General features: G+C 36.7%; 1 protein-coding gene across 2 annotated transcripts in view; it reads left to right on the top strand.

Annotated features, from left to right (window-relative positions):
• The window catches only part of PDCD1LG2 (programmed cell death 1 ligand 2), a 49,202-nt gene that overhangs the window by 13,846 nt on the left and 22,271 nt on the right, over nucleotides 1–13,085 (top strand). For both annotated transcript variants that reach the window (XM_011376644.2, XM_011376642.2), the window contains exon 3: nucleotides 6,556–6,855. In XM_011376644.2, the coding sequence (XP_011374946.1) occupies nucleotides 6,556–6,855 (300 nt within the window). The remainder of the gene's footprint in view (nucleotides 1–6,555; nucleotides 6,856–13,085) is intronic.

The raw sequence follows: 13,085 nt of genomic DNA, 5'->3' as shown, positions 1-13,085 counted from the left end.
TAACCCAAAGCCCATCAACAAGAGAATGCATACCTTGTATTCGTAGAATAGAGTATTATACAGCATGCAAATAAATTAATTACAAAAGCATGCAATTGCATCTAGGAATTTTATCAGCATAATGTTGAGGGGAAAACAAAAAATCAAGCACAGAGGATGACATAAGCACAGTGTCCTTTTAATAAACAATATATTGCTTAAGCATACATGTATATATGATAAAACTAAAAAATAAGCAAGAGAATGCTAAATACAATATTTAGGATGGTGATTACCTTTGGTGGAGGCAGTAGATATATATCATTTGTAATATTCCAGTTCTTAGGGTAGGTGGTGGGTTTTAGTAAGCACTGATAAGTATATCTTCATTGTACTTAATTTAATATCTTAAATTATTTCTGCATTAAAGATTTAAATGCAGAAATAATTTAAGTAATTAAATTTAAAATAATTAATTTTAAATCAGTAAAATTTATTTTTTTGTAAAAACATCCATGAATTTTGACAAATGCGTAGTCATATAACCACCACCAAAATCAAGATCCAGAACAGTTCTATCACCTGCCAAACCAACCAACAAAGAAAAAAAACCTCCTCTAACTTTTAAGCTCAGGCACACACTATTCTCTGTCATATAGTTTTAACTTTTCCAGAGTCATAAATGGGTTCATCCATTAGATACTCTTTTTGTCTGGCTTCTTTCACTTAGCATAATGCATTTGAGATTCATCCATATTGTCATATGTATCAATAGTTCATTACTTTTTTTGGTTGAGTAGTATTCCACTGTATGTATGTACCACATTTTGTTTATTTATTCCCCAGTTTAGGGACTTTTGTTTCTTATTTTTGGCAATACAAATGAAATTGCTGTAAACATTTGTGTATAAGTTTTTGTGGGAACATAGATTTTCATTTCACTTGGGTAAAAATCTAGGAGTTGGATTGCTGGGTCATATGGTAACCTGATAAGGCACCATCAAACGTTTCCATAGGTCTATACCATTTTGGCATTCCTGTCAACAAAGCATGAGAGTTCCAATTATTCCACATCCTTGCCAGCACTTGATATTGACTTTGTTGTTTTCTTTTTTTAAGTTATTCTAAAAGCGTGGAAGTATCTCATTTGGTTTTAAATTGCATTTCCCAATATCTAGTGATGATAAGCATATTTTCATATGCCTATTGGCCATCTTCTTTTGTGAAGTGTGCATTCAAATCATTTGACCAGTTTTAATTGGGTTGTTTATTTTTTTATTATTGTTTTGAGAGTTCTTTGTAATTTTGGATATAAGTCCTTTATCAACTATGTGATATGCAAATATCTTCTCCCAGTCTGCAGCTCATCTTTTCATCTTTTAACAATGTCTTTTGCAGAGCAAAAAATTTAATTTGATGAAGTTCAGTTTTTCAGTATTTCTTTTTTGGATTGTGCTTTTGGTATCATACCTAAGAACTCTTTGTTTCAGCCAAGCTCCAAAAGACTTTCTTCTCTGTTTTCTTCTAAATATTTTATAGTTGTACATTTTACATTTAGGTTTATAATCCATCTTGAATAAATTTTTATATAAGATGTGTTGAGGCTTTTTTTTTTTTTTTTTTTTGCATATGGACATCCAGATGCTCCAGTCTCATTTGTTGAAAAAACTATACTTTTTCCATTGAATTGCCTGTGCACCTTTGTCAAAAATCAATTGACCATATTTGTGTGGGTCTATTTCTTGACTCTCCATTTTGTTCTGTTGATCTATGTGTATATCCTTCCACATATATATATACTCTTTTATTATTGTAGCACTATAGTTCACTTTTTTCTTATAGTTTTGTTTCAAAACTTTATATCTTATAACCCAGACACATTTAAGGAGAAATATTTATTTTTGTATTTTGTCATGTTTGGAGGAAAAAGTTACTCCAGTCTCACCCTTTTCATTGATGTTTCCTTCTTCATCCTCCAAAGATGGATAAAAACCGGGAGGTGAGGGGCACATAACCATGGTGATGCTTGAGGTGACTCTGGGGCAGGGACCACAACCTGGGTCACTCCACTTACCCTATCTTTGGCCTCCAAAACTACTTCTGCTGACCCCTGAGGTATACAAAGCAAAAGAATCAGGTTGGGAAAAAGATTTCTAGGAGACAAAAAGTCTCCATACTGTGTTTCTACAAAGAGAAGTGCATGGGTCCTCTTAGAGCACCTCGTCAGCGCCAAGAGCAAGCTTCTATCTTAAACCAGAAACTAGAGTTTTCTGAAAACTGTGTCTGTCTAAAGCAGCCCCTACCTTTCAAGTACATTAGTTGGAAATCAGAACAAAATTAAAGTTCTGTTGTTAAATGGAAAAAAAGTATAAAATTAGTTTAAAGAGGAAACTATCTTGGGAGGTAATGCAAATAATTTATTTTGTGTTTCCTGGAGATGCGACAGGTGCTTATTCTCACTGATGCCTGCTTGCAAATAAAATGCAAAGTTATCCCCAAGAACTTTCAAAAAGTCTTCAGCATTATAGATGTACCCTAATCCTCTATATGTTTAACTGGATTACATAGATTTTTATCTTTTGTTTTAAAATGTTTACTTAATGAACCAATACAATATTGAAGTATGTATAATTACATAATTTTTAAAAAAGCTTCAGGATTACTCAAAGCAGTTGCTTTAATTTGTCTAAAGAACATGCATGTATGAATTTTTCATGCCCTGGCCAAGTCCTTTACCCTTTAATTTAATCAAGAGGCAGAAATGAATGGGAAAACCTGTTTTGTCTGCTTAATTTTGTAGTCATGGAAACTTTCCAATTTTTTCCCTTGTCTGACAACTTCGGGAGTTCAATGCTAGGTTGAAGCTTAATTTAATAACCATATGGCATATTTCTCTGTCTATAAAATAGGGATAGTAAGTAACTCTTACCTTATAGAATTTTGGGAACATTACATGAGATGATGATGTAAAGGTTAGTCCAGTGTCTGGCTCATTGTGCTTAATAAATGTTAACTATTACTCTACTTCCCATTAACAGTTCAAATGCAAACCAGTGTTATAACTCTGCTTGTCAGATGTTAATGTGCATACAAATCACTCCAATGATGTTAAGATGCAGATTCTGCTTCTCTAGGTCTAGGGCAGGGCCTGACATTCTGCATTCTTAACTAGCTCCTAGGTGAAGCTGAGGACAATGCTTTGAATGGCAGGATGATAAAATATGTTTGCAAGTGCCAGATCATAAAGTCATAGCCAATAGTTTTCAATGTTCTTTGCACATTAGAAGCTTCCAAGGAAATTTTCAAAAATGATGCTGGCCTCACAAAAGAATTAGAATTTAATTTTAAAGGATCCTTAGGCATTAGTATGTTGAAAAGCCTTCCCAAATAACAACTAATCTTCCAGTTATTCAGAGCTACTCAGATACATGATTCATGTTTCCTAATCACTCTTTTCTCTCATGAACATTAGCTGGAAAATATAACCTGTCTGAGAGGTAGTATACCTTATGCCTACAATCCTTGTACACATACACTCTGTACAAGGCAGTGGAGGGAAGCAAGCAAAAGTGGATTTTTGTCAAAGACCCAGACAGTAAAGAGGGGAGTTCTGCTATATCTTATGGGGAATTCCAGAGGAAGTTACAGGCGTTCCCTCTCATGAGAAGAAAGCGTAAGTGTGATAAATAAATTTGTTAAATAAATTCAATAGATGTTACACCCAAAGTCCTCTAATTCTTGTTATACCTCAGAGTCAACAACTAACTTTCTTTGCAAGCCCTATTCTCTCCCTTGTTTCCTGTTTTATCATGTGTAATAAAATAAGAAAAGGAAGTACCACGCAGGGAGTAAAAGTAGCATAAATTCATGAACGTGTCACATAGGAAAAGGTTAATAGATATTTGGTAAATGAATAAATATCATCCTTCAGGACAGAGCAGATTTGGTATCAGGTGGCTCTGTCTTAGTTATAAGAGGACTTCATAACTCAAGTATTTGAAGATGATTCCCTTCATAAAGGGATCTCTACCTTTAAGAGGGTTCTATTATAGAGACTCAGGTGAAAATTACAACAAGTGTTCATTGGATTCCAGAAGGTAGAATCATACAGGAAGTTTGGAAGTATGGCATCACTTTTCACATATATCATTCCAGAGTCTTCTCAACCTAGCCACGCAAATGCAGGTGTAATTAGCGTTCTTTTACACAGAAGCACTCGTTTAATCACACTGACTCCACCCACAAAAGAATCCTGGGTAGATATAATACATTTCTGTGCCATAGATCTCTTTTAGAAAAGCACATTAATGTTCTAGTCATTGTTAAAACAAAGGTTGAAGGCAAGATGTAAATTTGTCAGTTGTTTTTTATAAATCTCGGGTTTATGTATAGCACTTACCATCAAGTGTGCTTGTGATGATTAAGAATGCCAATTTGTGTGATCTTGAGCAAGTTGCATTTTGATGAAAGGAAAATGAGGGTATGATTAGGTTCATTCTTTCTCTCTCTCCCTCTTTCTGTTATTTATTTGCCAAAACCTTAACTAGAACTTAATATGTGCTAGGCGCTGGAGATACCAGAACAAACTCAACCTGGTCACAGCCTTCAAAGACTTGTAGGATAATAGGAAGAAAACCTTGAGTCAGAAGAGAATTGCAATGAGAATCAGTTAAACAACAGAAAATCCAAAATTTACTTACGCTGTGAAATCTGATAGCTAGAATGGTCAGGGAATGAGCTTTCCTGGTTAATAAAATATCGTGATTAATAAAGATTGGCCATGCATTTTCCATGTATGGACTATATGGACTACCACTTTCCCAAGAAATAAAACATACAAAAGAAAGGAACTAATGTTTGCTGACAACCCACAACCGGTCAAAACAAGCTACTGCACGTGTGCCATTTCTCTTAGTTTTCACCACAATCCCAAGACGTAGATGCTAATCTTGTACCTTGACAGATAAGGAGACTCATAGATGTTAAATGATATGATCAAGATTAATCTCAATACAGTCAGAATTTGAACCCAGGTTAATTTGTCACTAAATCCAATGCTCTTTTCATACTATGTTTTATATAGAAATGACTCTTTGAATAGCATATGCTTTGAAACCCCCTCAAATATTTATCATGGTTGGTTTGACTGATTAATGAATGAATGAATGAAGCAAGCTCTACTCAAGAAATTTGATCTATTTTGTCATGATTCAGAAACTACTTCGAGATCTCACTACACTTCAGTCGTAATGAATAACCATTCATTAATGATGGAAGCAGCATAATTTTGTACCATTTCTCACACTTTATTTGTACATTCACTCTTTCATTAGTTTTGCCATGTTTGACTACACTTTATGCTATCGTTTTTATAAAATTCTTAAATCAACTCAGCTTTTATTTTTCGAACAAAATGGTATACCCTGTGGTAAATGGAAAACCAGCGTCACTGGTACTGGTAAATAGAGGAGTGAGCAAAAATAAATGCAATTAAAGTAAAGTGGTGTTGTTAAAATCTACTCAGATACTGTTTTCTGCCTGGGAGCTTCCTGTTTTGTTAAAAGGAAAAATATCCGTTGTTAGAGGTGTGAATCCGGTTGAAAATTATATGTAATTTGAAGGATTGACTAGAATTGAAGAGGGAATAAATTCCTCTCTGAATAATCTAACTCCTTTTAGGCCTTGAATCTGCCCTACCTAAAATCATTTTGTATACTTCTGGTGGTGTGTCCTCACATTTGGGGAAACACTGCTTCAGTAGAAACTACAGATTTTGAAACCAGACACATGACTGGCTCAGAATTTTAACTTTACTGGATGTCCTGAAGCAAACCTCTGTGAGCCAGTTTCCTCAACTATAAAACAGTAATTATAATACATATTTCATGGTCATATTTTCAGGATTAAATGATATAATTATAAAGAACAGCAGAGTGCCTGGTACATAGTAGGTATACACTTAATATTAGTTCCATTCTTTGTTCCCCTTGTTGATAGAAAAGAAGAAGCTTCTACAATGGGCTTGTATGGTGCGGTGGTTAAGAGCAACTGGGATTTAGCAATACTGGGTTTGACACTGGCTATGCAATCATAGGCAAGTTGCTTAACTTTTCTGTGTATCGGTTTCATTTTCTAAAAATGAAGGTGGTCCTACCTTGCTGGTTTCCTAGGAAGGCTAACTGAGAACATGTATTAGCAGAGGCCTAACACATAGTAAGAACTCAACACGTGATAATTATTATTACTATCACTGATGAGAGGAGGTAGTATTTTGCAGAGAAAGATGTAATTTGATCCATATGAGTAAAATAAACCTGGGTAATAGGTGGCAGGAGAGCTATCACCTGCACAGCTGGGGAGTGTTGAGAGGAGAAAACTACCTCAGAGCAGTAGATCAAGAATTCTACTCTTGTCCAGACTGGAGGGGGAAAGGAGAGAAAGGAGCCCAAACTAATGCCCAGATAGTGACAGGTATTTCCTGGACAACGGGGGAAGGGTGAGTCCCCTCAGCCCCAGCTCTGTACAGAACTGAAATTTGAAGGCATACAATGGGAGACTGTCTCATTTTCTGTTCAGCTTTATTCACAGTGACAGTCCCTAAAGAACTGTACATGGTAGACCATGGCAGCAATGTGACCCTGGAGTGTGATTTTGAGACTGAAGGTCATGTGGAATTTGGACATGTAAAAGCCAGTTTGCAAAATGTGGAAAATGAGACCTCCTTACACAGTGCCACTCTTCTGGAGGAGCAGCTGCCCCTGGGGAAAGCCTTATTCCACTTCCCTCGAGTTCAAGTGAGAGATGAAGGACAGTACCGCTGCGTGATCATCTATAAGGGCGCCTGGGACTTCAAGTACCTGACTCTAAAAGTCAAAGGTGAGTAGTTCCCGTGGAGGCATTTCTCCAACACAGGACCTAAAGTGAGCTCAAGCAAAAGCTGGGAGGATGGTTATAAGGAGACAGAGCTATCTCAGAGAAAAGAAAAAGCACCTGTTCAGAAATATTTTTTGACATCTGAGTATAAAGCAGCTGAGGTAAGGGTAATTTTGGGTAGGAGTTGCAGGAATAAACGGGTCTAGAGGAAGCCAGGAAATGAGACCATGAAAAGTGGGAGGGTGCCAAAGATAGGCTGTGCCTCATTCACAGTTCCTCAGAGTAAGAACATTAAGTTGATTATTGAGCTACTCTTTCAGAATAGCTTATTCCTCTAGTCTAGAGCTTTTTAAACCATGGTTTGCCATCCAAAAATAGATTAAACTATCAGTTTAGTGAGCAGTAACCAAGTAGGTGTTTTGCTCCCAATAAAATGAATGAACAACATAAATAGGATACAATATGTCAGAGGGTATCCTATAGTAGGGCTGACTATTGTTTTGTGAAACTCTTTAGAGGGTGTGTGTGTTGGCTCATGGTGTAAAATATTTTTTCTCATTCTGAGTCAGTCTAAAAAAATTAGGAAAGCACTACTCTAGTCCAAACCTCATCTATTGCAGATGAAGCAGTAGAAGTCCAGAGAAGTAAAGTGGGTGGCCTCAAGGAGCCCAATTAAGTCAATAGCTGTCCCCATTCCTCTGGGTTCAGGGTTCTCTCCACCACGACATGAGCGAAGAACCCAAATCTGAAGAGAATCTTCAGGTTCTATTTGTTCTAGGAAAGATCATTTGGGAAAGACATGTAACAGCTATAAAAAAATATATTTGACTCTGTTAATTGACTTGTGTTCTTTAGTCTTCATTGACTGTTCTGAGTTAAACTATGCCGATTTTTCTCTGCCTCTTCTTGATTTCCCATTAGGCCTCTGTTCTTTCTTCTGGAGGGTCTGTGGAGTTTGGTCCTAAAGACTAGTCAGTAACCTCGGCAACAATGATATGACTTTATGATCTGGCACAAAGGACAAATTAAAAGACATGAGAGTAAATATTGTTTTTACCTGTGATCTTGGGCAGGTTATTTCATCTTTCATAATCTCAAATAAAAAAACTTCTTATTTATAAAAGAATAACAATAGTAGCACCTACCACATAGGATTATTGTAAAAATTAAAATAGATAATGAACAAAAAGAACTGAGCATGGTGCCTGGCGTATGATACAATGAGTGTCCAGAGATTTGATTCAAAGACTCTCAGTTATGACAGGGCCAGTGACCTCCTCATACCTCAACTATCCATGAGTCATCAGGAAAGCCTTGAGCCTGGATGTAGCGGCCTTCTGTCTTTACCACACTTTTACATCTAGGCACCAACTGGGAGGAACTTCAATACATTGAAGTTAGTCTGAGTTCAATTAATGGGACGAGAGAGGACTTTACATTCTCAGGATCCCCTAATGTACTCTGGTACCTACACCCCCAAATAACTGTCCCTATGTTGGTTGATCTCTATTTAAATGCGGTAATGCATCTAGGGTCTTTGGGCAATTTGGGGCCAGTCATCCCAATTTTTCTCTGTGGTTGAGGACTGCTGCTCATACCAAGGAAGGCACTCTGTCTGCTTCCTTACCTAGACAGGGATGGCTCAGATGTGGAGAAGATTTATTCTTTAAATCTTAATTAATTAATTCCTTAGATCATTAATGGTCTTCAAACTATATGAGATATATGGAGTATATGGGGACCACAAAGATGTTCTAAGGAATGCATGGGCACAGGTCGTTTTAGAAAATGAGTTTCTAGATCTTCCCCAAGTACTTTTTCCCCAAACTGAGTGTGCCTGAGAATGTGCCTTCCAGGCAAAGCTCTTGGGGTTCCCCTAGAACACTTCCTCTTTTATTATTGCATTCTCCTACTTCATAAAAAGCTACCTGTCACCCGTCATAAATGCAGTGCATTGCCCAGCGGTGTGCAAACCTCCACAGTCCTCAACAAGAAAGCAATTGGAAATATTGATAACTTATCAAACTGTAATGACTACCAAATCCTTTTGCAAATCAGGAAGTATCAAATCTCTGTTTCCAACAAAATTGAAGGAGGCCCCAATAGAACTAATAGCTGACAATAAAAGGTGAAGTAATTTTTGCTATATGAATCAAAGCTTTCAAAGAATAAAATGGCATTACTGTAACAAGACTGCTTCTGTCCCCACCAACTTATTCATATGAGCAAGATTCCTTAGCCCTTATAGCTACAACCTGGGAACAGGGAGGCAAATCAGCAGTTAACAATAGCAAGAAGCTGCTACCACCGCTGGGCTGGAGGGAAAGAGGGAGGCAGGGTTAACAGATCCCAGAGGCCAGAGTCATATGACAGACACTGGAACCCCAGTGGGCCTATCCAGGGGTAGTTGAAGCCAGGGAAGAGATGTGGCTGTTGCTGGAGAGGCCATTATAGCATAGAGCATGAGAGAGAAATACCCTAACTTTTTCCTTCCTCCGGCCCTCTAATCTTCCCACCATGTTTCTATTGGCCTTGAAGAGCCTGGAATACACAACCTACATGCATCAGTCTTGCTGCGGTACAAAACAGAAAAGAAAAATTGAAGAATAGATCTGAGGACAAACAGACCCAGCACACAGCTTATGTACAAAGAAATAAAATGTGGGTTGAATAATGGTATAGTTAACTGGATCTATAGCAAACTGAACAACTAGGGTGACTGACAGCTAATCTAGCTGTGCAGTAGATCGTTCATTTAACAAAATTGATTTTATGACCTTAGGCTGCATTAAAACCCTGTGTTGGGCCAAAAGTGTGCTCAGCCCATAGGAGGGAATTATACTTTAGTTAGTATCTAGAATATAGGTTATGTTAAATTGGCCCCAAAAAGTGAATCCAAAGACTGGCATCTAGAACTGGGTCTGACAACTATGTGTCCTGTGAGGAATGATTGAAGAAAGTAGGCATGTTTTATCTATAGGTGAAAAGATTATATGGAGTCTTGCCAGTTATCTTCAAATACCTGAAGGGTTGCCTTGTCCTATGGAAGAGCTAATAATAATTACTATTATTGTATAATAGTATTACTACTACTATTAATTAAATATTAATAATAATTACTATTATATAACAGTATTACTATAATATTATTATATAATATTATATTATTATATATTATTATATTATATAATATTATATTATTATATAATAGTAATATATAATATTACTAACACTAATTGAGTATTTATTATGTTCTAGGCATCTAACTCATTTAATCATCCTAACACCACTGTTAAGGAAACATATTACACCTATTTTATAAATGAAAAATCTGAAGGCTCAACAAAACCTTTCAGACTCTGAAGCCCAAACTTTTCAGACTCTTAGCTACTTTGCTTACCGTATGTTGTTTTACTAAATCAGACAAGTACTCACAGTTGACACTACATGAGGCAAAATTTGACTTGGCGTAAAGATGATTTTCCCAATGAAAGTTTAACTTTCTTATTGTCTAATCATAGCAGTGACTACTTCTGGAAGTAAGGGCTTCCATTCATAGATGTATTTAACCAAAAGTTAGTATCTAGCAGGTTACTAACATCAGAAAAGAAGTATTATTAAAGATAAAAAGGGACATTTCACAATGATAAAAATCAATTTGATAGGAACACATAATAATTCGAAATGTGTGTACATTTAACAACATAGCTTCAAAATATACAAAACAAAAATTGACAGGCCTGAAAGGAGAAATAAACACATCCACAATCATATTTGGACATTTCAACTAATCTCTATTACAACTGATAGAACAAACAAAAAATAGAAGAGTTGAACAACACAGTTAGCCATCTTGACCTAAAAGACATATATAAAACTTATACCCGACAATTGCAGAATACACATTATTTCTAAGTGTATGTGAAACATTCATCAAGATAGTTACCTAGCAAAATCGCTGCAGAAGATATTTCTTAGTGAGCAGGAAGTAGAGCTTGTTGAATTTTAAGATCACCTCTGAAATTCTAAAAATTTACTCATCTTTTCCTAAGAATATCACCCTCAGTCCTGCTTCCCCATTGTGTGAGGCTGATAATGACACCTTCCTAGCTACTTCCCAAATACAAAAGAGGCTGTGAAGATGTCTTTAATGCTATATAAACATAGATGTGGGCTCCTGTCCCTTCCCCAAACCTTGCCGATTTCTTTTAGTTGAAGGTCTCTCCCATGAGCTCCCTCATTTATATCTCCCAAGCCAAAGCCTCAGCCCAGCTTCTGATTCCTGGCCCTTCTACCTCTGGAATCACCTATCAACTTGGCCACCAAAATCAGTTTTTTGTTTTGTTTTGTTTTGTTTTTTTGTCCCAAGCTACCCTGTGGGAGCAGGCTAGACCTTCACCCATAACACTACTCCTATAAATCCATTTGTTCTCCACCTTCCCCAGAGACTCCAGAGCTTCAGAAATAGCTTACAATATGATAGGATAAACTGATTACAAGAGGACATTGCACCAAGGGGAAAAAAGTATAGGTAAATAACATAAAACAAAAGACAGAGTACTCAGAATGCTTGACTGAGGTACTTTTTGATTTCTAGAGGTAGACCAAAATTTGGCTCCAAGGAAACTGGCGAGTCTAACTAGTTCAAGTCCTTCAGTAGGCTGGTTCAGAACCTGATTCTCCTCATGTACTAGTTCTGGGTACTCCTAAGTCTCCCTGGAAAACACATCCCTCTTTTATGTTGCTCCATCCTCAGACTTTTGGAATTACATACAGAATCATTTTTTTTTTTTTTTTATGATTCCAATGCAGAATTCAGAATACTATAGCCATGAAGGGCATGAGTCCTCCCCAGCCACACCAGATTACAGGTTTTTTTTTTAAATTTTACAAAATAAGATATGAATTTTACCTACCTCCTAGGGTCCTTGTATGGTTTAAATGAGATAATATATGTTAAGGGAATAGAACCAGGTTTTAGAGCCACTCGTCCCTGCTCCTCTCCAAGTTCTGGATTAAGTGGGCTATATACACAATAATCAATACCAAATGGGAAAGGAACTCTATTTTTTTTAATTAGTTATTGGATGAGCACATGATTTTCCCCTTTCCCTTCTCTTGATTTGGGGGCTTCTCTGGTGATTTACACTGCGGAATATGACTTAGAATAGGGACCTCCTGTTTCTTGTTCCCTCATCTTAACCTGAGGGTCCAGGTTTGCAGATCAGACCCTAAAATCACTCATCTATCCAGACTCATGGATAAGAAAATCTGTCCCACCCAGTCACAAACAGAAACTGGAATACTGTGAGATGGGAAGATGTCAGAGCTTTTTGAAGCAGGCAGGCAGGCCGATAGGCCCAGCTGAGTATGCTTTACTGCACCAAGAACTTCAACAGAGGGTCACAGGTTTTTAACAGCATTTGAAGGTGCAGTCACCCTGCTCTCCAGTGAACTTGACCCAGTGAGTGTGTTTGGCTAAAACTAATCAAAATAGTAACTCATAATATAAAGACACACAGGGGAGGTGCTCAAGGGGCAAAAACTATGGAGAGAGGCATGAACATTCCTCCCTCCTCTACAGTACGTAAAAGCAAATGGCATGAAGCTCAGCACCCAGAAAACACTTAGTAAATCATACATATTTGATGTTTTCCACGTGGCTGTTATCATTATTTAATATAAAATCGCTTTTCACAAAATATGTGCCCATTTATACTCCTCCCAACAATTTAAGAAAAAAAGTTTAATCATACCTGTACCACATATCTATCTTTACTGCAAAGATTGTATTGAAATTCTATTTCTTAAGGAATATTTTCTACTTAATGAAAACTAATGTTCACTTTCCCTTCCCTTCACCAGAAGTCAACAGGTTACTTTCCACATTCTCTGGTATCTACCTACATATGTTGTTAGTTCTTATTTATTTTTAGCTCTAAGAGAGATGGACAATTTGTTTTTGTACCTTTGTTCTCAGTGTCACTCGTGTTTATTTTAGATCTGTTTTTCGGAGAGCAAGGATTAATCTGATTAATTCATTCAGCATACACTGCACAGAATAGTGTGTGTGCGTGTGTGCGTGCTTGTGCATACACTAGAGAAGAGAATTAAAGAATACATATACTCAATTTTTGACTATTTATAGACAGAATCTTGGTCTTCATTTTTTTCCCTCTTAATATCAGGGAATAGAAGAAAGGGAGAAGTAGAAAAAAGGTGTTAGAAAAAAC

This window comes from Pteropus vampyrus, unplaced genomic scaffold (assembly GCF_000151845.1).
Source record: "Pteropus vampyrus isolate Shadow unplaced genomic scaffold, Pvam_2.0 Scaffold301, whole genome shotgun sequence".
NCBI classification, from domain to species: domain Eukaryota; kingdom Metazoa; phylum Chordata; class Mammalia; order Chiroptera; family Pteropodidae; genus Pteropus; species Pteropus vampyrus.
Note: the sequence above shows the minus strand (reverse complement) of the source record. Positions and strands in the feature narration are given on the sequence as shown.